Here is a 25,031-nt window from a genome sequence, read left to right on the forward strand (position 1 = left end):
GCTTCCAGTTAAATCTAGAATAGAATTTAAAATTCTCCTCCTCACCTTCAAGGCCCTTGATAATATAGCGCCTTTTTACCTTAAAGAGCTGTTAGTACCTTATAAACCCCCTAGAGCACTCCACTCCCAGAATTTAGGACTACTGTCGTCCCTAAAGTCTCTAAAAGTAGAGTAGGAGCCAGAGCTTTTAGCCATCAAGCTCCTCTGCTGTGGAATAAACTACCACTTTCAGTTCGGGAGGCAGACACCATCTGGTCGTTCAAGAGTAGGCTCAAAACCTTCCTTTTTGATTAAGCTTACAGTTAGAGCTAATTAGTGCGGCAGAACGTAACTTGTTCTATTTAATAACACATGACACACGGAGCTTCTTTTTCCAGCTTCTCCTTCCTCTTCTCCATCCCTATCCCCCTTCCCCGGAATCCCTTTGCTTTATCACCCGCAGATCCAGGGCCTCTGTGGCCGCACCATGGATTGCGGTTTGTGAATCGCGCACCGGGGGTCGCGGTGGTGGACCCAGTGTGGCGGATTCTGTGTCGTGTGGGCTGATCGTGGTGGTGGTGGCGGACCCTGTGTCGCGTTGGCATCGGGTACGGGCATTGGACCAGGACCACGGCGGCGGCTCGTGGTGGGCGGCGGTGGACGGTGACTGAGGACTGGAGTGGCGTTCTGGTCTGGATGGTGGATCGTGGTCCTGCTGGTTGCTGACCATGGACTGTGATTGCTGCGGGACTGCTTGGCATGGATACTTCGGGATACTTACCCTCATCAAATGCTGCTAGAGACTTTAATCTTTAATCTTGAAGACTTTAATCTTGATGATGTTTTCCTGCACGTGGCATCTATTGCACTTCTGTCCGTCCTGGGAGAGGGATCCCTCACATGTGGCTCTCTCTGAGGTTTCTACGTATTTTTACCCTGTTAAAAGGGTTTTTAGTAGTTTTTCCTTACTCTTGCTGAGGGTTAAGGACAGAGGATGTCACACCCTGTTAAAGCCCTATGAGACGAATTGTAATTTGTGAATATGGGCTATACAAATAAAATTTGATTGATGGATTGATTGATTGATTGATTGATTGATTGATTGATTGAGGGGCCTTCAGACATTTGTTCCCAACGAGTTTGGATTATTCATTTTATGGAACACATTTGGCAGAAGTCCTTTTGTTGGGGAACTAAGTGGTAGAGTAGCAACATTTTTAACAGTGAAATGCCCAATTGGTAAAGGTAATCTGTAAAAACAAGGTATTACCATATCAAAAATAGAAATAAACAAAATAATGACAGTTCAATTTAAGCTGACAATGTTGAGCATGCCTTAAAAGTAGACCTTGTCCGAGGGTGATGCAAATTATATTCTACTATTCCACGATATTTTGAAAGTGCAGGATGCCTAATATCATCTGGCAAAGTGATTGCTGATGAAAATTTATCTTACAGCTAACTCGTATGCATTTAAAATTTGTGTTGCTAAATGTACCTTTTCTCCAATAACATAAAACTAGAATAATTAATAAATGGATGCTAACATTGTTCAGATTTTTAAACACTGGCAGTGGCATATATAAAAAGAACACAACAGTAATCCCGAAATGTGGTTGTCAAACGATCGTATAAAGGAATAATTGGGGCTTGATGTTTTACCATAAAACTTAATGAAAGATAAGAAAACACAAATAGCTTTTCTTCTTTGTTTATTCTGTGGTATAAAGATTTTCATATCTGAAATTATAAATACAGATGCAGTCTGTGAAAGGCTCATATCAGCCAATATCATCAGCCAACCAATTTAACGGCCAGTCTCTACATGAAACCTCTAACATTTTAGTTTATTTAGTCCCAAAATTGAATAAAACAAATTGCCTCAAATCAAATGGCAAACAATCAGTGAGTTGTGTTTTGAGCCTATTTGCTTCACAGCTGTGGAGCAAGAGTCAGAGGCCCTTAATCTCAATCTCATTATCCTACATGTTTTATAAATGTTATTATTATTTAAAAAGTCATTATTAGACCTACATATCGTTTTTCGTGACATTGCACGTTACAATATTCAGGATTTGATGTAGATGTAGAAATTCGGATCAATTTTAATACACAGTTTAATAAGATTTTTTATATTTTTACTGACACCAATTTACTGCGGAACTAAAGGGCAGAAACACGTTTCCCACGGAGCCATATCACATCCGTGCTACATAGCAGCTAGCCTCCAACAGCCCTCCGTAGTGTTTGATGAGGTGTGGAGGAGGAAATAGGAGATGTGGTCCTTTTTCGCAAGGGATCCTGTCAAAGACTTCGCTTATGAACTTCTTCCAGACGCCCAGGAGAAGTCTGGAATATGGACTTTACACCGCGGGAAGAGGAAGGTAAAAAGAGGCAGACCGCTGCAGAGCCTCCGCTAGCGGTTAGCTTCAGCTCGCTTCATTGTGGAGGCCTGTCAGTCAGTAAGCTTGTAGTTATGTTGTCAGGTGTCGTACTGACGTGTTTACAACATCAATATGTCCACGTCGGTGTGAATGTCTGCCTCGAGATAAATGTTGCGCTCGCGCTGCTTGTGATCAGTTCTCAGACTTTGTTTACCCGCTTGCACACACAGACACGTATTTGTCGCCACGTCACCCGGTTTTAACCGAGTTATCGCCTCTTATCCAATCCCTGTTCCGACTGAAGCTTCAACTCAACAGGGGACGTTTCTCATCGACGACTGACAGCACCTCACACAACCCACTGTGAGAACCCTGCGTTGGGAAGCTGAATCTAGACAGCCGTCCTCACAGGGCTGCACAATGACAGCAAAAATAACAACTTCCTGTTTCTATCGTCCTGATCCAGCTCATTTAAATATGACGTAGTGACACGAGGCAACTTGATTTGGTTACAGAACATAATAAAAAAACATGTTGAAAAACTGTCAATTTAATTTAAATGAGTAATTTAATTTAAAGGAGTGATTCATGTGCCCCATCCTGTCTCCTCAGACCAATGGAGAGCCGGTGTCTGTGTTTGTGTACGACTCGGCTCAGGGTACAGAGCAGCAGACACAGCTGGCCAAGGCTGCGTTCAAGCGTATGAAGACCCTGCGACACCCCAACATCCTGGCCTATGTGGATGGATTAGAGGTTTGTGTGTTTTTTGTGTGTGTTCGTTTGCACCATTGCGTCATCAATTCTGCACGCTGCCACTGTCTGTAATGCCTTTTAAAGGGATAGTTTGAGGGGTTGGCGAAGTGTTTGAGTCCACAAAACACTTTAGGAGTTTCAGGGGTAGGCAGTGACCTCTTCTGCAGACTTAATAAAACAACAGAAAAAAAACACAACATGCCTCCTTAGTGCACGTGTGGTGTCATCCAAGTGTTTGCAAGCCCAGACATTCCTATTCGGCTCGAAATGAGGTAATTTACTTTGTGTTTTAAGACTAAAAGTCCACTGCTGGACGTAGCAATTGAACGCACCTTCAAGGAGGCTGTCAACATGGTGTAAATGACGTTGCTTCGAGTCGAATTTGAATTTCGGGGCTCACAGACACTTTGATGAAACCACAGAAGCAGTGTGGAGGCATTTGATCTCTTATACGTCTAAAGAAGTGGTCACCAGTTACTTCAATTGTATTGGATTCGGATGCAGCGCTGTTTACCCCTGAAACTACAGATTTTTTGGGGGGACTCAAACACTTCAAAAACACCCACCCCTCCATCAGCATAGTGCTGAGTAGGAAATCAGTGAATTTTATTTTTTCGCTGAACTATCCCTTTAAATATAATTATTTGTGTCTCATCTCCACCATCTGCTCTTTTCTGCATGTTTACAGATTGGGGTGAGTCTGAATATTCCACCTTAGGCCTACAATAGTTGTAGTGAATAGTATGCTTAATATTTTCAGCTTCTTGCGCTGTTTCCTCAGCTTTTCTGCTCCACCAGATTATAATTGGATCATACATTAAATCAAATTATTAATTATTATTAAGAACTAGTAATCTGTGCATCAACACCAATGATTTGTCAAGAGAATTTGAACCGTATATTGAAATAAAATAGCTTCCATATTAAGTTTCTTCCTTCTTGTCTGTGTTTGTGCGTACTCATAATTCAGAAGATGCTGACCACTGAATAAACAGCCTGAAACTGAGTAGCAACGAAGATGTTTACCAACTCCTTAACATAGTATGATTCCTTACATCAAGTCTTTTTAATTGTTACTGTTTGTACACGACCTTGTAGTTTTTCACTTGCTGTAGTTGAATAATAATTCAGCCCTAGCTTTTATAGCCTTTTAATAGAAACCTGTTGAGATGAATTAGCATTGTTTTCTGTAACATTGTTGCATTGAATAAATGGACAACTGACACACTATTAATTCAACTATGATATTTTGGTGTGTTTTGTATTTCTGTACTTTCTTTTTCATTATTGAGTTTTTTGACAGTGATGCTGGTCCAACAAAATAGCTATTAAATCCCAGTTACTCTTCTCTGTGGTTGTTACAGACAGAGAAGAGCCTTTACCTGGTTACGGAGCAGGTGACGCCCCTGACAGTCCACCTGAAAGCCCAGGCAGAGAAGGGCGGTTCCGGGGAACTGGAGATCTCCTGGGGACTGCACCAGATAGTGGTAGGGATGGGACTTTGTGCCAGTTGATACTTTCAGATGAGCTGTAGTTTTGCCATTTCTGTCACTGTCCTCCTCTGGCCCTCTCTCACTGTTTATCTGTTTAATCTACCTTTGCCCCGTCTCACAGAAAGCTCTTAGTTTCCTGGTCAACGACTGCCACCTACTTCATAACAACTTAGGTGTCTGGTCTGTTTTCGTGGATCGTGCTGGAGAGTGGAAACTAGGGGCCCTCGACCATGTGGCCCCTGAGCAGGGCGACCCAAGCGGGGTCTCGCTTCCGGCACCGAAGGCTGTTTACCCAGACATGGAGAAATATGACCCCCCAGAGTTGTCCAACAGCACTGGAGAGAAATGGTAAAAGAGTATTCTCAATAATCTCAAAGTGAGAAGAGCTTGTCAGAATAATAATATGTTACTCCTGAATAAAAAGGGAGGAGTAATAGGAATATTTGGAGAAAGTGTAGAAATGGCAAAGGAGGTTTAGGACGAGGTAAAGATCAATGAGTGAAGTGTTGAGTAGATGATGGTAAACCTGACCCTGGTCTCTGCATTTTGAATGCACTATATTCACGTCTTGCAGGGCAGGAGAAGTGTGGCGTTTAGGCTGCCTGATCTGGGAAGTATTCAATGGGCCACTACCTCGCACCTCCTCCCTTCGTTCACTGGGAAAGGTACGTCACCTTGAGTTTCTTTGTAATTACTTGACAATTGTTATGGGTTCAATGAAATATCTTTTTAGATCCTCTAAATATTCTTCCATACAAATGTAGGAAATACATTTAAATGGATGCTTGTTTCCATCCATTACTGATTATTAGGTGTTGGTTCATGTAGATAAACAACTGGTGGCACTATTTGTACTGGCAGTTTCCATCAAACAGTTGCGGAAGAAGAGAGCACGGCAAGATGATGCAATAGAAAGAGCACCGGTTTAAATCTCAAGCGGAGAAAAAATGTAAACAACATGATGTAAATATGGTATTTCTATTTATTTAATGTATTACAACTTTTTTGACAATATCCATAATTTAGCCATGAACAGGATCATAATTAGAATTTGTGGATCAATATGAATATGTTTACATGCTGTAATGTTTAAAATATGCATTGTTCTTCTCAAACGGTACATTGCCTTTTTTTAGCTGTGTGACGGAATATATCGGTTTGGTGTCTTTTCCCGCCTCCCAAAAAGTTCAGTGTGCACTGATTGGTCAGCTGGCCCTCGCTTGTGTGAATGGGTGGCCGTGCGTCAGAAATGCCACACCCCTTACCTGTAGCTGCAGTAACAATAGCAGTGATTCCGCTGTGCTATTTTGAGCTAAACTAGCCAGTAGGACTTGTTACGCATTACCCGGTGACATGCAAGTTGATGCATTCCAGCAAGGTGTTTCAGGCTCTTCAGGTTCTTCAGGTGCAGTGAGCTCTGTGCCCTTTTTTTTCCCGCAGACTATAGAATTTGCATTTTATATAGGGAAACAACGAATAGCATAGTATTAGCATTATTTGTCTCTTGCCTCACGACAGCCACTGTGCATAATGATTTAATAATTAAGTCGTTTCCAATTATATTTTGTCGCATTTCTTTTTTTATTAATACATCAACTTCCTCGCCCCAGCAGAGAATAATACCTTATATTTTGAGATTTTTTTGAGTCACCAAATACCACAGGATATATTTGCGCAACTTATAACGCATATAAAAACCTTTATTTCTGATCTAAAAAAAACGTGTTTGAAAAAAGAAGTGTTGAGACGTGTCATGTACAGAGTTGAGATCTCTCTTGTCACCTTCGTGTCTGCAGGTTCCAAAGGCCCTGGTCCCTCATTACTGTGAGCTGGTGGGGGCCAACCCCCGGGCTCGGCCCAATCCATCCCGGTTTCTTCAGAACTGCAGAGCCGCCGGGGGATTCCTCAGCAACAGCTTTGTCGAAAGCAATCTTTTCCTGGAGGAGATACAGGTCCACAGACTTGAACACAAGACATCAGAGCTACAGTCACACCCATTAGAACAGTCACAACCTACATTATTGTATACTAAGACAGAAACTGAAAGTAGAAAGTTCCTGTGGATTTATTCTAAAAGTTTAGAAGAATATAATTTAGACACAACATAAGAAAAAAAATTAACTCCAAGAAGCACTCCAACAATCAATTTAAGATGTTTCTTTGAGTTTATTTTTTCATTGTGTAAAACAATCTGAAAGCATAATTGATCAGTTTATATAATAACAGTGAAATTCAAAGTATAAAATGATCCTGTCTAGATCAAGGAGCCGGCTGAGAAGCAGCAGTTCTTCCAGGATCTGAGTGACAATCTGGACTCCTTCCCCGAAGACTTCTGTAAACACAAGGTTCTTCCTCAGCTGCTCACCGCCTTCGAGTTTGGCAGTGCGGGCGCTGTCGTCCTCACGCCACTCTTCAAGGTAAATCATCCCTGGGCAACTATGACAGCCTATGAAATATCAATGACTTTACCAGAGAATCTCCTTGCAGGTCAGAATATTTCCAAAGTAAAGCTTTAAAAAAGTAATTGTCTAAAATGAGTCAGAGTTATAAAATAGTAACACTGGTATTCATGTCTTAGTGCACACGTCTTTTCAGCTTCCTTATGTATGTCCTTTTGTTCCAGGTAGGGAAGTTCCTCTCGGCAGAAGAATACCAACAGAAGATTATCCCTGTCATCGTGAAGATGTTCTCCTCCACAGACCGAGCCATGAGAATACGACTGCTGCAGCAGGTGTGTATTAGAATGTGGATACAGAATACAAATTGAAATGATATTTGGGTGCAGTCATGTTGGCTGGGGTTTATACTTGATGCTTTTTACACGGGCTCGGCTAGGGTTCAGCAACAAAAAGTTGCTGCCTGAGCCGCACTCCAGTGTGTATTTAATATAGGCCTGTTTCATCTGCACCCAGAGAAGCAGTTTTAGCTTCATGCAGGACTTGAAGATATGTATTAATTTGGGGTTTTAGTTAGACAAAATGCTGTACAGGGAAATTAGTGTTTATTTTATTTCCCTCAGCTCTCCTATTTAACAAATGCAACTCTTGGATTTTATAGCCAGGAAAAAAAAGTAGAATGAAATGCAGTAGAATCATTTACAGTGTTTATTAGCCTATAGTAAAGGAGAAAATGCAGTAATTCCCTCTAACGTTGTTCCTTCTTTCTGTCCTTCTCTCTGTATCTCAGATGGAGCAGTTCATTCAGTATCTGAATGAGGCAGCAGTCAACGTCCAGATCTTTCCTCACATTGTTCATGGCTTCACAGACACAAACCCTGCCATCAGAGAACAGACTGTTAAGGTAGTTGGCACAACACAACCACATTGCAGAAGGAATTTTTGACTAGTATACTGGAGGTTTCAGCCTGCTATAGCCACCACTCTCCTTTTTCCCTTCTCTTCAGTCGATGCTGTTGCTGGCTCCCAAACTGAATGAAGCCAACCTGAACCAGGAGCTCATGCGTCACTTTGCCCGGCTTCAGGCCCGAGATGAACAAGGCCCAATCCGGTGTAACACCACTGTCTGTCTGGGCAAGATCGCCTCCTACCTCAACGCCGGGGTAAAGCACACCCACGCCACCATGCATCACTTCATTCATTTACAGCAACAAAAAAACACGAAAGAATCTGTTCAAATGGAAATACATGTTAATCCCTCCATTCACAGACTCGACAGCGTGTTCTGATCTCCGCCTTCTCACGAGCCACGAAAGACCCCTTCCCCGCTTCCCGTTCTGCTGGTGTGCTGGGCTTCGCTGCCACACACAACTACTACAGTGTAACGGAGATCGCTGCCCGCATCCTCCCCACCCTCTGTGCCATTACTATTGACCCTGATAAGAGCGTCAGGGACCAGGTAAACATGATATTACACAACACTGAATCAAAATTATTATTCATATAATTGTTCTTAACGTTATAGCATATTGAGTGCTTGAATATCAGCATCATATCATACATTTATTTTAAGCTCGTAGTTAATTACATTTTAACTGTCATTATCGTTGCATGAAAGAACACGGCTATGGTAAATACAGTGTTGTGATGACTACGCTCATGTATTACCTCCAACAATAACACAATATGTAAGCACTGCATGAGTCACATCTTCTTACCAGCAGAACAAGATAGACCCGTAGAAACTATATTTGTTTCTGTTAAGATTAAGAGGCAGATCTTCATTGATTCTTCAAGCAAGGGCAGATTAAAGATTCTACAGTGACAAACTGTGGCAGCTTAATAATGTAGGAGAGAAAATGATTCATTCCAGAGCAATGCAAAGGTAGATTATTTTTACTGATGACTTATCAGTTACTCTCCAATTTCAAACAATTCCTGGACGAGGCAGGGAAGTGAGTTTCAAATTTGCTGAGCTGGCTATGTGAAACCAGCTGTTTTTGATTTGGCCAAATCGTTTTTTGGCTTCAAACTTTTCTTACAATTGTTGCCTTATTTGTAAATATCCGTTTTTGTTTTTACTTGATCATGCTGATGTGTTTCTGCTCATGATGTGCTGTTGTCTTTCTCTATGTCAGGCATTCAAAGCCATCAAGAGTTTCCTTTCCAAGATGGAGATTGTGTCAGAAGACCCTTCCAAGCTGGCTGATATAGGTTTGTGGTCTGAGCTGCAGTCTGATCTTTTTTCTCTATACGATTGAGCAAAGAAAACGCATGAAATTTTATCTCGAGATTTGAAATTATGAGTTTCTCAGACCGGAGTTGTCTTAGAGTTTTAATTAATTAGCTCTGCAGAGGGTTACACAGTAGGCAACATGGCTCAGAGCGCAACCACGAGTAGTTAAGAAGGAGGGTTTTTATAAAATGTGATAAAAAGGAAACAAGACAGAAAGCAGGCAGGAAATGTCTGCTCTCTGTCACTGCTCAAAAAAGATGAATCCAACCCAGCACACAGTTGAACAGATAAGGGTCAACAGGAGGTGAAATGACAAAGTAAGGGCAGGAACAATGTGCTTAGTGTGCTAAGTGCAAAGAAAACAGCAGGAAGACATTGATCAGTGGAATTATCCATTACAGATGATATGTTGTATATTATTATCTTTCTAAGTTAATCGGGGAAATAAGTAATAACAATAGGGTGACTCACTCACATAATAGTCCTAGTTTCTGAAATTCTAAAAACAAAAACTTGATATTTGTCTGTCTTGCAGAAAAGGATGTAGCGTCATGTGCTCAGCCTGCAGGGGCTTCCTCTAGCTGGGCCGGCTGGGCCGTAACTGGCATGTCCTCGCTGACTTCTAAGCTGATCCGCAATGCTCCAGGGACAGAGGGGGATGCAACAGCTGAGGGCAGCGAGCCCACTGACACCACCAGCCCAACTACTACCACAGACGCTGCTCCTGCACCTGGTAGTTATCAAACTTAGATAACTAGTTGAGAAAATGATGATCGGAGTGTGTCTTTATTTTGATCTTGAACTAAATTCCAGTCATTATTTATCCCAGACCAGCTAAGTCATAGATAGGATACCTGAAACGTTATCTTGTGTTGTTCTTCCTTTCATAGGTGAAGATGATAAACCTCCACAGGTCTCTCTGAGTCACCATGCTGCCTCTAGTCATGCGAACCAATCACAGACTGTTGAAGTAACAGACAAATATGATGAGCCAATAGGAGAACGCTGGGATGAGGAGGAGGAGGATTGGGGAAGTTTGGAGGTTGGATTTCACCACTTTTCACTGAAATAGAAAACTAAAAATGTTCATTTAGATACATGTGTGAACATAGGTTTGAGATCATACTGTTATGTAACTGACATATCAAATTACATGGATTTTTGACTTTCCTCAAAGGAGCCAGAGAAAGCTCACACAGAGCCCGAAGACTGGAACACTGACTGGTCATCATCCAAAAAGAAGGCTGGTGACCGACAAGTACGAGCTCTTTAATTTGGATAAATCACAAAATGCATTCACCTGTCTGTACGGACTTAATGTAGTCTATGTAGTTGTTTGTGTTCTCTATATGGTTTAAGTCTAAACATCAGTCTTTTATCGTCTCTTTAATATCTAGGTGGGCCGGTCGACCGCCCCCGTCACGGTGAAGAAGCAGAGCTCTGATTGGAGCAGCTCAGGGTGGGACGCTGACGACAGCTGGTCAAATGAGAAGGAAGGCCAGGGACAGAGCTCTGCTGGCGAAGAGGGCTGGGGTAACGACTGGGGAGAGCAGGAGACAGATACAACTTTGACCAATGAGACAATCAGCCTTCCAGAAGGGGTGCGGTTAGCTAGCGATTACAACTGGGACAGCAGCAGCGCATCGAAGGGAGCCAGTCACAACGACTTGTTCGCCAGTGTGTCCCAGAGAAACCCAGCCAGTGCTGCTGCTGCCACGGTGAGGATGGAGGAGACACAGACAAAGGAGCAAAAGGCAGACAGATTAAATTAGTGGTAAATAGAAAGAGATAAAAGAGCTGTGTCTATATTTATCTATTTCACAGGTTTAAAGTGTTCCAATGTACCATGTAAAATACTCACAATTGTCCAGTTCAAAAGAGTTAGATCAAATCTGTGTAACTAAACTATAGATGTCCATCACATATACTACATGGAGGTGAGGAGGAGGCAAATAATCAAAACACTTCTTTTTGCAGTTGTAAAGTGAAAGAAAGCAGATAAATTGAAAGATAAGAAGGTATTAGTAAGCTAAACAGAGCTGAGGGTCTCTTGAGGGTACGATGATTTCAGCTCAGTGTTTTCCTCTGGTCAGGCTGGAGGTGGCTGGAGTGCAGAGGCAACAGGAGACTGGGGAGCTGAGGAGACTTGGGAGTCAGTGGACGGAGCCCAGGGTAAGTTTCTCAGCTGTCCTCCCTTATACCTTACCATTTGCTGTAAAACATCACTGGACAGTTTTACCTATTTTCACATCTCCTATATTCACACTACTAATGCTTATCTACTCTTGGTAGATGGCTATTATTGTATGTCTTTGCCTTGAATTGCCTGTCTTTTGGGGGGGTCGGGTTTGCTGCCCAGGTCTCAGCAAGGCGGAGCTTTCCAAGAAGAAACGGGAGGAGAGGAGGAAAGAGCTGGAGGTGAAACGGGCAGAGCGCAAAGCTGCTAAAGGTCCTCTCAAATTGGGTGCACGCAAGCTGGATTGACGAGGATGCAGAGCGAGCGAGAGATGAGGTTGGGGACAGATAGGGATGAGCATGGATTGCTGATTGATCACTGATCCCAGAGCAGTGATGGAGGCTTGACATTCCACAAGTCAAGGACCAGAAAGAAGAGTCAGCTGTGAATACTGTGAAATGCTGCTGTAATGGAGGTTTCTAGGTTGAGATGGGGAAAATTAAACCCCTGCTGAGGACGAGGATTCTCAACGTTGAAGGACATGACAGATGACGGGTGATAATCCATTGCTCTATAAATGCAGGTTTGGTGATGGAGGAAAACAAAACCCAGAGAGACATGAAACAACACAGAGCAGTATTCTTTAGAGCAGAAGTGATCCAACAAAATGTCCACTCTTTTTTTTAATTATTCCTAACTCCTGCCGTTGTAAAGTATATGTATATAAATGGTGCATCTTGTCTTAAAATGACACAAAGAAATCATACCTTTTTTTTAACTGAGAGAAATATATAGTATATTTAGCAACATTTTAGAAGCAAACATACAATGGTACATAAATGTGCACACAAACACAACACACACAGTGGATATGAATGTTTTAGTTCAGCTTTCACTTAATTACAGATTGGAGACTGAAAATCAATCCATGCATGCACTTGTTCATTTGTGTCTTAGCATAAAGACTTTATTGATGTGCTGAGTTTGCTTTGGACATACAACACTATATGTTTCTGAACCGACCTGACCTGACCTGGGTCTTGTGACTGGTTTCAGATCAGAGAAGTGAGGAAATAAATGTCTGTGTCCACACGCCATTCCTTATGTCTCATGAGGTCAAGTGCAGCGGTGGAGGGGTTTTAAAATCCAATAGGTTTTATTTTGGGACCTATTGAAGTTCTTTTAGATGTATAATCCTAGAGATCTCCCTAAAATCCTTTGGGATTATGTGAGGATGTTAACGTGTCAAGTCAGTACTTGGTTTGATCTAGCTAAAGTTGAATCATCTTTTACTCTTTTTATTTGTGCCTTTATTTAATCGCAGGTCTGCTCTGCACATTTCAGAGGTGGACCTGAAATGTCTTAAACGTGGAAGATTCTGTCTTTCCAACAAACTTTCCAGTGTGGCCCCTAATATCTCCTGTCTGTGTTATATATGCAGTTGTACGGTCTGGTGTCACTTACAATACGACTTACTGTAAAGAAAAGCCCGCTGACACAATCAGTAACCATCACCACCAGAGCTAACGTCCTGGTTTGGGCTGGTCGGGTCAGAAACTATCCTGCATAATTGAGATGGCAGACGTGGTTTACAGAGTATCTCAATCATGTAGCATGTAAGCTGTTATTAAATAAAAAGAACAAAAGTAAACCTTTGCTTCTTGTTTACATTACACTTGTGTCATGGGTGTGATATACCAACATTATTCACTCTGACTTCTGATTAACCATGTTTGAAAATTGTATCAGTTGCATTATCTGAGCTTTTCATATATTAAGTCATTTAATATCTTAGCTGATGATGAATCACTGACGATTTCAAAGAATTTGAGGCACAAGAGGTGCTCGGCACCAACATCATCTGTTACAATCATTGTTAACACTGATGAACAAAACACTTTGAATCGTAAAAGATGTAACAATACTGTAGAGTACTGTAGAGATGTAACAGTCCCTAAAATGACTAACTATAATAATATAGTTGACAGTAGTAATAATAATAATTCTGGTGACAGGCTAATGGTAATAGCTAAGTACTTGTTGCAGAAGTGGAGTGAGAGACACCTGCAGAATCACAAAGGGGAAAAGCACAAACTACAGGAGAGGGAATACACAACATTAATGACAACAGATATTCGCACAAATGATTTTTCCTCTTTTTAATCATCAGAAGATGACAAATTTAGTAACACGTGATGTGACATGACATTAAAGTGCCCTTCCTGTGAGACGTTAACAACTTCATTGTTTGTTATATATTCTTCATCAGCAAACATCGGTCACATTTAGATTTAATAGCCACTATTACTTCTTCATGAGTAACTTTTACCAAACATCTTGTTTAAAAAAGTTTGAAAAAAAAGAATTAAAAAAACAACAATCACAATCTGTAGAAAAGATTTGAAAGTCATTTTCAAATTGTCTTCTTACATTATTTTTTTTTTTACATATTTCATCTTGGCACATTATTAAGTGAAAATCCCTATTTTTAGAAATGTTACAAAAAGTAAAAAAAAATACAGAGACCTGATCCAAACCAAACCGCCTTGCCTCAAACCTTACAAAAGGTGTTAGAGACAAATTTATGTAAAGTTAGGAAACAGGGTGAAAAAAGTAATCTGAGCTCTAGTTTGATTATAATAAGGGCCAGTTAGACTTTGCTGGTGATGAGTTTATCAGGGCACTGGTTCCGAACAGGCGACTTGTGACTCATCACTCTGTGTTTTTGTTCTCTCCTCTGAGGCCTCTTGCCAAAGCCAGGATGCCGAAGACTGCGAGTCCGGCCGCTCCCACTCCGAAGGCAACATTTGTTGCTGAAGTCACCTTTAGAGACAAACATGCATCTTTTATTAAGAAGTGACTTTTTCTTGACTTGCTTAACCCAAAATAAAAATATCCACATATTGAAAAATAATTTAACTTCCAGATTAGGTCTTATATATTTGTTTTGCTACATTTTATTCAAACAACTAAAGTGACATTTTTTGGTTAATATAATGGTCAGAAGAAATGTAGAAGTGTCTACTTTTTGAAAAAATATCCACTGGTTTTTATATCCTATAGATCTAAACAGTTGCTTTCAGACATGAACTAAACTCCAGAGAGTTTCCAGACATTCTCCTGAGGCTGTGTACATGTACAGTATGTGTGAACGCAAATATTTGACTGGAAGCCTCCGGACTTCCTGTGGAGTTTCCCCGGCCAGTCCCAATGTACAAAGTCTACAGAATGTCCGAATGATGTATGAACAAAGCGGGAGACACCGCGAATGTGTGGGTTCGAAGATGACGTTTCTAACACGCCACAGACACAAAAATAAAAAACCTCACGATTAATAAAAAGGTGCCATACACATGGAAGACACCGATGATGATGTAAAGATTTTTGGTGATAAGAGTGGTGATAAGATTGATGTGCTGTAAAGAAAAACGTGATCTTTGCAGTGGAATTAATACGTTACGTCCCAATTATGACAAGATTTCTGTGTTGTTTTGAACACGTCTGAGTGGAGAACCTCCTGCTCAGGGTCTATGTGTGAAAGTCAAACTCCAGAGAAAGTCCTCACCCTATTCTCCGGAGGTCATGTCTGAGAACAGTTTAAGTAATTTTTCCTTACTCTCTTCACCCTCCTCTGATCTCAAACCAAACCGGCTGGTCCCAAAAAGCGTCTTGTACATAGAAGACCATTTTGTCTTTACCTACCTGACGGGACACGTTTTTGCCGTAGCGTAGGTTGTTGACAAAGTGCTCACAGTTCCCGCTGACGATGGAGTACTGCACAGTCCTGCCCACCCATCCCATGGCCTCATTCGCAATGACAAAACCCAGACGGGGACTGTGCTCTCGGTCCAGGTCGTTGTTTACATGCCATTCGTCATCTCCCACTACGGCCCACAGGAACTCTTTCTTCACCAAGGCACTGTCAGCGAGGACGGACATCACACTGCTGGAGCCTACACTCGGGCCCTCACCTGTGAATAAAAAGGAATCAGTCACCAATTATTGATTTATCATCAGATCATGGTGATTTTTGTTCCAGACCATAGGCCTGACTAGGATTTGTGAGTCCAGGAGGTTGTGTGGCAGGACTTACAGGGTGGTGCCAAGTGAACGACGTAGCCATTGCCAACGTACACAGCCCAGTGCTGGTACATGGGACGGGAAATTTCAATCAAGTCCCCGAGCCGCAGTTTCTCCATATCCTTGGATTAGAACACACAGAAAAAAACTGTTTAACTTTACAGCAACGGCAGCACATTTGATCTGTCTGGACTTTCTGACATAGTCAGGGCTAAACAGAAAAAAAATACAGTATCTTAAATGTACTCAAATTAATAAGACATTGGACAGGCTATAAAGTTATTCAGTGCATAACAACCAATACTTGCTATAGCAAACACTAAAACAGCAAACAAACAGCTTGATGGAGTGATATTAAACTGTATTCTGAGTTAAGTTGAAGTAATAGTTTCCAAACCAGAGTTGGGGCCATTTTGTCTGTAAGTCTTGGACCAGTTTTGACTTTCAGCTTCTGCAGGAAGAAATGATTTTATTGGCCAACATATCAGCACATCACATGAGATCAAATGTGTCAGGTCAAAAGCACACGAGTCTATAAACAGATCAGTGTTTCACGGATGTAGTTCATATTTTTCCTATTGAGGCTGGCCTTTACAAGGGGCCACAATAGGGTGTTGACATTCATAATGAAACTGAAAAGGTGAATAGCAAAGAAATGAGTCAACCAAAGCTTGATTGTTTCATTTCATTTTCGCTTTTTTCCCCTTTCGTTTCTCTCCTACGTCCTTTTTCCGGGATTTCATAGTCTCGGACAAAGGACGTGGGTTTTCATCTTAGGTTGTCATCCCTTGTTTTCATTTGAGGGGAGATTAGAAACTTAGGTGCAGCCTGCAATGTAAACACAATCAATCACGGTCTGCAACAGTTGGTCTCTGAACATTAAGAACCTTCATGAAGGAGAAGGCGTTTACAACAGGGTTTTGGAATTTGTGTGCTGACCGCATTTATCATGAATGACCTAAAATAATAAATAAAAATAAATAAATAAATAATAAATGAGACTGAAGATGCTGTTATTTAGACACAGTAGAGTGAGTATACATGTGTCGGTATCATGTCAGATAGTTTGACAGTTTTAGCGGACAAATGAACAAATATTATGCGACCGAAAAGCGTCGCACTGAGCTGCTTGTTGTCAGCTGATCGGCGTCGATGGTTATAAATAACAACAGCGGTGACGTTACTTCACGTTAAAACCCGCGACGTCACGAGATCTACGGTCGTGTCCGGACATCTTACCTTCTGACGGTGACTCCTGCTCCGCTGAACTGTACTGTCCACGTCAGCTCAGCGGCACCGGCACCGACAGACGACTGGTTGTGTCAGTCCGATGCACCACCACTCCTACAGCCAGCCCGTGACCTTCACAATAAAACCAGTTCGCTCCTTCTTCTGCTCCTCCTCCTTCTCCTCCTCTTCTGCATCATCATCGTCATCTTATTATTATTATTGTTATTATTAGGTACACCTGGTTAAAAATAAAGCAGTCTGAAGCAACAGTCCAACAATACAACTTCCCTGACCATTATGATTTTTTGTGAAACTTTATTTTGTAGGCTGCAGTTCACAATAAAAGCACATTATTTAAAAGGTTCTGTATTCGTTTTGATAGATGGAATATAAAGGGAAGACACATAAATACAGGATATGGACATTTTGAAGTCTTCTCGGAGGAGAACAGTAAGTACACTAGAATTAATCAGAATGTCACCTCTGCCAAGGCCCAATAGTTCCCTTAAATTCAATAAAAATTCAAGTCACATCCAATTGCACATGCTCACAAAAGCCGGTTCCCTAAATGTGCCTGAGTTCATCCGTCAAGATGTGTGAAATCAGAGAAATTCAACAATGCAGAATCTCAAAAGACTGTGTTAAAAAAAACTGGATCCTGATCCACACCAAAATGTGATCATCACATCCGTCACCACGTTCCCAAGCACTTACGAGATTCAAACAAACAAACAGACCATGAAATAAACGGAGCAGAGATGAAAACACCACCTCATCGGTGCAGTTATTAAGTCACCACCACTAGGTGTCGACAGTGACGCCACTCGCCTGTGTCCGGTGTCTTCTGTTGGCAACGAAGAAGTCCCATCTTCCGGCTTTGTTGCGCCCTTTCGCCGTGGTAGTGATCTGATATCAGGGCAGAAAAACTAACAAAAACAGCCTCAGTTGTTGACGTCGAAGCCCCGTGAGCCGAGAGGAGGTTAATGTGACGCCTTCATGTTGAAAGACCAAACGATGTCTGTGGTGTTCGACGGGAGTCCGTTGAACGCGATGCAGAGCTCTCACGCTCACAGCCCGCAGAGCGCCCTGAGGTGAGTGCTGCTGGAGGAGCAGACCCTTCACACAGTCACTGTCTGTGGCTTCATGTCTGTAGACGACGATGTGAGACGTTTAACCTGTCACCCTGTTGATCTGTAGAGCCACCTCACGCAGAAAGTATTCATCAGATTATCCATTATGCATATAGTCGAGTGAAGGATTTATAGAAAAGCTGTGTTACCATCATGAAATGTCAGAGACTAAAACAACTTGGAAAAGCCAAATATAACATATTAATGTTAAGTTTATAAATCGAATATGTTTGTTTAGGCTGCAGTTAAGTATCGTTTCCATTTGTATAGATAGTTAATTCATATATCTAGTTGCCATAACCTTTCTGGTTAATATAATCATCTTCTTAAGTTGTCAGGAAAATACTGATAAACAACTGTCAAAACTTCAGAGATCCCTCATAGTGATGTCAGCAAAATGTTTTCTTTGCCAAACTCAATACCCAGAAACCACAATATTGATTTGATAAAGATATAAAACCGTTAAAAGCATCAAAGCCATCAAAATGTGAAATTTGAAAAGTTGTGGACAGCATGTGTCATTGTAGCACAATAAATAACTTCATTGTCAATCCGCTGCCAAACTGTTTATTGTTATATTTTTTGTATTTCACTCAAATTGCTACATGTCTTATTGTTTGATAAGCAATTTATCTCTATGTATATGAGAGCTAAAGTATTTTATTGACTAGGCACTAGAGAGAAAATGTATTCATTAGATAGTGATTGTCTAACAACTTAAAATATATATAATACATATATACTCAGTAGTACTTTCCCCACTGTTTCACACTTCATAGACTAATCGATTAAAAGACAAGATAATCAATAACAAAAACAATTGTTTGTTGTACCCCTTCAAATTACTATGAGTATGTCCGTCTTTCTTGTTGTTAATGTTGCATAAATACATTACAGACAAACACAACTCTGTTGATACCTTTACACTCATCCTATCTGTGTTTGCTCTAGTGCCCAGGAACTCTCTCAGGAAATCAAGTCCTTTATCAGTGGCGTTGACACCGTTCAGGGCCGGAAGCTCAGTGTCCGGGAACACGCCCGCTGTGCTGTCCGGCTGCTGCGCTCGGTCCCGGCCTGTCGAGGTGCCGTTCTGGAGCATCTGAGGGGTGTGTACGACGAACATGTGTCCGCCTTCCTGCACAACCTGGAGACCGGGGGGGAGGCCAGCGCTGGAGTCAGTTCCAATCTGGAGGACATCATAAAGGTGGGATATACATGTGACTTCTAATGAAACAAGCATTTTTACTCCTCTTTGAAGAGATATTAATGTTTGCTTGCATCCATCAAGTGAGGTGTTTTCGTATAGAAGAGAATCATATTTACGCCCTCTCCCAATTCTTCTCCCTTGGCCCTACCCCTAGATATGAAGTGCCCTCACTGGGAGTGCTCCCTTCTTAACAGAGCCGCAAGGGAGAAATTGACACACCACTCCCTACGTCATCAGCAGCTAACCACATTATTACAGGGATAAACAATATCAACAACCGTTTTCAACCAACATTAAAAAAGTGACAAATCTGACAACTGCAGGACAAACCACACAGATTAATCTATTGATCAGTCAGCGTGTTAACATCGGTTATTTCAATATAAGGTTAATCCCGTCAGTAGAAACTTCTTCCCTAGACTGAAAACATTATCACATGAGTGGTGAAGATCTTTTTAAAGTTCATATATGAGACACTGGAGTAACAAATAGAGAAATGGGACAACCTTACCCTTTCACAGCCACGTGCATAACGCAGGGGTCAAAGTCACTTAAAATATGAAAAATTTATGAAATTCTTAAGAACATGGTCTAAATTCCTTCTGTTTGTCTGTAGGAGGTCCATGGCGTCCTATTGGAGTTCATCCGGCTCAATCCCCGGGCCTGGGCCCCCCTGGTTTCTTCCTGGGCTGTGGACTTGTTAGGGCAGCTGAGCAGCAAGCATGCTGGCCGCAGAGTGGCCCCCCACTCCTCCAGCCTCAATGAGCTGCTCCAGCTCTGGATGTCCTGTGCTGCCACCCGGTCCCTCATGGAGGCCTACTCACAGTGTTTGGCGGCCATGCTGGCGTGGTGCCCTGATGCCTGTGTGGATGCATTGTTGGACACCTCGGTTCAGCACTCCCCGCATTTTGACTGGGTGGTGGCTCACATTGGCTCTGCCTTCCCTGGTACTATTATCAGCCGAGTCCTGGCATGTGGACTGAAGGACTTCTGCTCTCATGGTGCCAAGGACCAAGGGTTAATGGTGATGGGAGTGGATAAAGGAAGCAGAGTTCCTAAAATTGGCTCAGTGGTGGGAATCCTAGGGCACCTTGCAGCGCATCACTCAGACAGCATCAGGAAGGAGCTCCTCAGGATGTTTCAGGAGAGCCTGAGTCCATCAAGCCCCCTTTCCCCCGCTTCATCCTCCACCTCCTGGGAGAGTTCCCCTCAACTTCGTCGAGCTGCAGTACCGTTTCTGCTGCAGCTGGCTGCAATGTCGCCCAACCTCTTTGGTGCTGTGTCTGCAGAGCTGGTAGAGCTGTTACGCCCCCCTGTCCTACTCCAGCTGCAGGCCTTGCTGCAGGGCCTCCCCAGAGAGGAGCTGGATAACATGCTGGGCCTTGCTGTCCATCTCATTAGCCAGAGTCCGTCAGGAGGGGCCCGGGTCCTCCGTTTTTTGGCGGACACTGCGACTCCAGCCTCTGTCATCATATCTGGCCCAACACCCTCCCCTCATGAAGGAGTCAGAGAAGGTTGTGATCGCCTCCTCCAGATGCTGCTTCTGCATCTCCATAAACTGGTTTTCAACCGCTCGGATGGAGTAGAAGGAAAATCTCATCACTCAGCTTCATCTCAACCTCAGAGGGTCATCCCCTTCTTGGAGGAGCTGCAGTCTCATGTGGGTGAGCTCTGTGCTGAGACGCTGCGCCTGGAGAGAAAACGTCATCTCTGGCTGCACCAGCTTCTGTGTCTGCTTTCAGTCTATGGGGGTCCCCGTGTGGCCACCGAGGCCCTCTGCCAGCTACTCACACAGGCCCGTAACCCAGAGGAGCTGGCTCTGGCCTGGCAGCTTCACACCACGCTCTCCTCCTGCATGGCGGGACTCGTTCCCGCTGCAGTGACTCGCTGTGTGGCCCAGATCCACACACACATTCTGGGGCCCCGGCAGCTGAGGCAGCTCCTGCTTAACCTGGCTGCAGCCATCCAGAGTCAGGATGAGGAGAGAAGAGGATCAGCCGGTGCTCAGTCCTCCATGGCCATCCAGATGGGCTCAGCGGTCTCAGTATACCTCCATGATTTCGGTCCACTACTTCTCCATGGTGACCCGGCTGTATCTCATGCCACAGTGCGCCTCTTGTCCTGTAGCCCCCTCCCTCGCACCTCCTCGCCAGCACACCTGCTCTTGCTGTCCCGTGCTGCTGTCACTCATTTCTTTCTGGCACTGCGGAGAAGAGGAGAAGCTGGTACGGTGGGAAGAGATGTTGGGCAGGCTGGTGAGGCGGTGAACTGTTCGGTCCTGCTCCTGTCCCGTTTAGCAGCGTACTCCCCGCTCACTCTAAAGGCGGTGCTTCAGCAGCTGGTTGAGGGAGCACTACATAAAGGCAACGCTGAGCTGTTTGGAGGTCAGATTGCTGACATGTCTGGTGCTCCTTTGCCTGCCCCCTCTGTGTCCCCCGGCGTCGGAGCCTCGCTGCTAGACATCAACTGTCGGTTTGGCACCACGGGCAACTTTTCTGGTAGCGTGTGGTCCGTATTTCATGCTGGGGTAATCGGCAAGGGATTGAAGGTCCGCACTGCAACACAGCTGCCTGAACCATCTAGGGTCATCCAGGTGAGTTTGACAAAGTTAAAGCTACTTATTGTGCAATTTCTTAATTAAATTTTTCTCTTATTTGGTAGAGTTAAAGGTCGTGATCACCTCTGTATATTTTAAACACTGCAAATATATTGATTTGTGTTATTCCCTTACTTCAAAAGTATTTGAAAATGAAAAAAAATAAAAATCACATGCAATCACTTATTTGTATAAGAATTGTGATTATGTGTATTTTGAGTCTGATGTGTTGCAGCAGAAAATGTAATTGTAATTTCCTCTCTCTGTAGAACGTCCAGACTCTTCTGACTGTCGTAGTCCAGTGTTGCAGCTCCTATGGTCTCAATGGATCTATCAACGGTTCACGACCCCCATCTGACCCCGACGAGCCGTCGCCCATCAACGCTGAGGCAGCCAAGGTTGTCGCAATCACACTGGTGGAAAACGTGTGTCCGGATGTGGCCAATGGGGAGCTGTCCTGGCCCCCGGAGGAGCATGCCCGCACCACGGTGGAGCGAGACATCCACATTCGACGCTGCTTCGAGGCCCACCCAGTGATTTTCCCTCTACTACAGGTGGTAGCAGCTGGACGCCCGGCTCTCTGCTACTGCTCAGCTGTGCTCAGAGGCCTCCTGGCCACTCTGCTGGCCCACTGGGAGTCGTCCCGCGAGATGTTATCCACAGACTCCCCTTGGCACCTCCAAGCCTCCTGCCTCCTGGTGTCTTGCATGGGAGAGGGCCAGCTCCTGCCTCCTGTGATGGCCAACGTCCACGAAGCCTTCCCCCACCTCACTCCCTTCGAGGTGCGGCTGCTCCTCCTGGCTGTGTGGGAGTATGTGAGAGGTAATGGACCAATGCCCCAGAAGTTTGTCTTCAGCTCGGAGAAGGGGCTGTTCTGCAGGGATTTCTCACGGGACGGCGATGTGGCGAGATACGTGGCGCCGATTCACAGCGTCCTGCATAAAAACATTGATAGATTAGGACACCTGTGCTGGCGTTTCCAGCTCTAAAGTGAAGTAGGGAGCAAACAGTGAAGAAAAATAGATGGAATACTTTGTTACACTGCTCCAAGAGCGGACTGCAAAGTTGCTACCACCGTACTTCAGTTTCATACAAGTAGGGTTTGTGTGTGTAATTGTGTGTGTGTGTGTTCCTTTTGTACCATCTTTTTTCGACTTAAAAATGTATTGTGAGAAAGAGACACGGACAAGCAAAATGGAACACATGCTCTGTTTATTGTGTTAATACAGAGTGTGCTCTACACAAAAGCCTTCATTTTCAGTTTGGTTTAGAGAATAAAACATAATTTTATAGACAGTTTTGTATGATAGCCGATGTCTATCAAGGCTGCAACCATCGCTTGCATCTCTTGTTGTAATGCGCAAAATGTTATTTCAACCACTTTTCAAAATAAATTTGTTCCTGATACATTTCTTGCACTAAGCATCCTTGTTGGTGCTGAAAGGGTAATTTATGATGTCAAAGTCTATTATTACCGCATTCTATGCCATATGTCCTCTTGGCTAGTGGTTTCCAGCCATTTTTAAACTCAAAGCACTAAATCACAGGGAGGTGGTTCTTCCCTCTAATTTATTAAGTTTTTATTTATTCCGGCTTAAAACTGCAAAGAGCGTTTGCTAAATGAAAAGGAACACCCTATCAAATCTAATCACAAGTAGATACATGTATAATCTTGTGCAACAAAAGATGCCATGTCATGACAAAAACATGCAAAACAATGTTAAAGATTAAACAAACAGAAATGTCAATGACTGGTTGACTAGTTGTCTCACTTCTTAAATGGAATGATAAATGGAAATCCACTCATTATCTACTCACCACTATGTAGATGGAGGGGTGGGTGAAGTGTTTGAGTCCACATAACACTTTTGGAGTTTAAGGAGTAAACAGCATTGCAGTCAAACCCAATACATTTGAATAAATGGCGACCAACATAAAAAACATGGCAAAAAAACATAAAATGACCCCATACTGTTCCTGTGGTGTCATCCAAGTGTCCGTAAACACCGACATTCATATTCAACTTGAATCTGTCATTTACATCTTATTTTGAGCCTAAATGTCCTCTATGATCCTCCCCCTATTCTGCTGGAGGCATTTTAGACACATCTTTATGAAAAAGCTTTTATCATGTGATGTCTACTGATTTTTAGGGCCCGAGCACTGAGAGGCACTGACAGACAGTGAGGTCCTTTTGAAATTGTAAGGATTATTATTATTCAGGCAAATAAATTGGCTTTTTAAGGGCTTTAACATGCTCAAATTCTTACCAAAATTTGCTGAAAATTAGACAGTTTGGAGAGACAAATTTCTGTCTCATGATCAGAGTCCAAGCCTGAACAGCTCTGTGTCAATATTTCCTCAGTCATTATTTTAATTTTTCTCAGGCAAAACGCATGCAGCGCTTCAACATACATGTACTTTAATTTAATTTAATTTTTTTGTTTTATTCTATTTACCTCCTGCGCAGAAGTGGACTGCACAGGATTAATTTAATATGCAACTATTTAAGTGAATGTACTTTGTATCCCTCTGGAGACAATCGGAGCTGTTGGACCCAGGGGGATGCCCGATGGGTCAAAATCCCAACCCTGAAATTGTATAACAAGTAGGACATTTTACAGTCCACTTTTCTATTCATAATGAAGAAATATCGAATATCTTTAAAACCATCTTTGGGGGCAGTTAAGTACAGCACAATTAATATAGTCAGCTATATTTGGCTGTGCGCAACAGAATAACAATAACATGTCGTTTCTGAACACTGGCTGTTGAATAGGTGCCTCACAATAATATAAAGCCGCAATTTGCACACATGCACACTACCTGTTATATGTTGACTATGAGGTTGAAAAAACTAATTAAAGTGGCATTAGAATTAACCAGAGAGAAGTAAATGTTTAAATAGTCTGCCTGAAAACAATTCCCACACGGTAATATGGAAATCAATTTTTATCTGTGTCTTTATTATTATATATTTTATTCTGATCGTTTCTGGGTTTGTTTTAGAGCACTTTGTTACGTGTATTGAAAAGTGCTAAAGAAATAACAAATTCTTGAGCTGTTTTTTATAGATTTTTATAAGAGACGAAGCGAGACGTTCAATGACATCACAGTGGGCTCCAGGACGCTAAGTGAATGATGGTGAAAATAAAAATTAGTTAGTAGCTCTCAAATATTGTAACCATGTTGTTTCTGAACACTGGCTGTTGAAGGACCGCGGGTTGTTTCACGTGGTTACTGAAGTGCATTGGAAGTGTGTTTAGCTCTTGAACGTTGCATTGGTTGAAGTCTGAGCAACTGTGTGCCCTTCAGTGACTGGAGGGCGGAGATGACGTGTCATCCATTCATACGGAGTTCACACATATCCT

At 42.7% G+C, this 25,031-nt stretch overlaps 3 protein-coding genes across 3 annotated transcripts; 2 read left to right on the top strand and 1 right to left on the bottom strand.

Moving 5' to 3' along the window:
- The first annotated feature begins 2,171 nt into the window (after nt 1–2,171).
- Nucleotides 2,172–13,068, top strand: scyl1 (SCY1-like, kinase-like 1). The gene is made up of 18 exons (XM_053429519.1): nt 2,172–2,363; nt 2,976–3,116; nt 4,481–4,603; nt 4,731–4,957; nt 5,184–5,274; nt 6,406–6,561; nt 6,868–7,026; nt 7,233–7,340; nt 7,796–7,909; nt 8,013–8,168; nt 8,276–8,464; nt 9,144–9,219; nt 9,777–9,974; nt 10,132–10,283; nt 10,419–10,499; nt 10,639–10,959; nt 11,335–11,413; nt 11,601–13,068. The coding sequence occupies exons 1-18, from the start codon at nt 2,256–2,258 to the stop codon at nt 11,723–11,725; spliced, it is 2,604 nt and encodes an 867-aa protein (XP_053285494.1). The 5' UTR covers nt 2,172–2,255; the 3' UTR covers nt 11,726–13,068.
- A 493-nt stretch (nt 13,069–13,561) lies between these two features.
- On the bottom strand, nt 13,562–16,894 carry LOC128446460 (phospholipase A and acyltransferase 3). Its single transcript, XM_053429520.1, has 5 exons — nt 16,737–16,894; nt 15,895–15,948; nt 15,511–15,619; nt 15,120–15,388; nt 13,562–14,240 (listed from the first exon to the last, which is right to left on the bottom strand). The coding sequence occupies exons 2-5, from the start codon at nt 15,907–15,909 to the stop codon at nt 14,130–14,132; spliced, it is 504 nt and encodes a 167-aa protein (XP_053285495.1). The 5' UTR covers nt 15,910–15,948; nt 16,737–16,894; the 3' UTR covers nt 13,562–14,129.
- Nucleotides 16,895–17,587: 693 nt separating this feature from the next.
- On the top strand, nt 17,588–23,070 carry ints5 (integrator complex subunit 5). Its single transcript, XM_053429521.1, has 4 exons — nt 17,588–17,818; nt 18,809–19,061; nt 19,681–21,657; nt 21,930–23,070. The coding sequence occupies exons 1-4, from the start codon at nt 17,724–17,726 to the stop codon at nt 22,647–22,649; spliced, it is 3,045 nt and encodes a 1,014-aa protein (XP_053285496.1). The 5' UTR covers nt 17,588–17,723; the 3' UTR covers nt 22,650–23,070.
- The last annotated feature ends 1,961 nt before the right edge of the window (nt 23,071–25,031 follow it).

Source organism: Pleuronectes platessa, chromosome 8 (genome assembly GCF_947347685.1).
Source record: "Pleuronectes platessa chromosome 8, fPlePla1.1, whole genome shotgun sequence".
Taxonomy (NCBI): Eukaryota; Metazoa; Chordata; class Actinopteri; order Pleuronectiformes; family Pleuronectidae; genus Pleuronectes; species Pleuronectes platessa.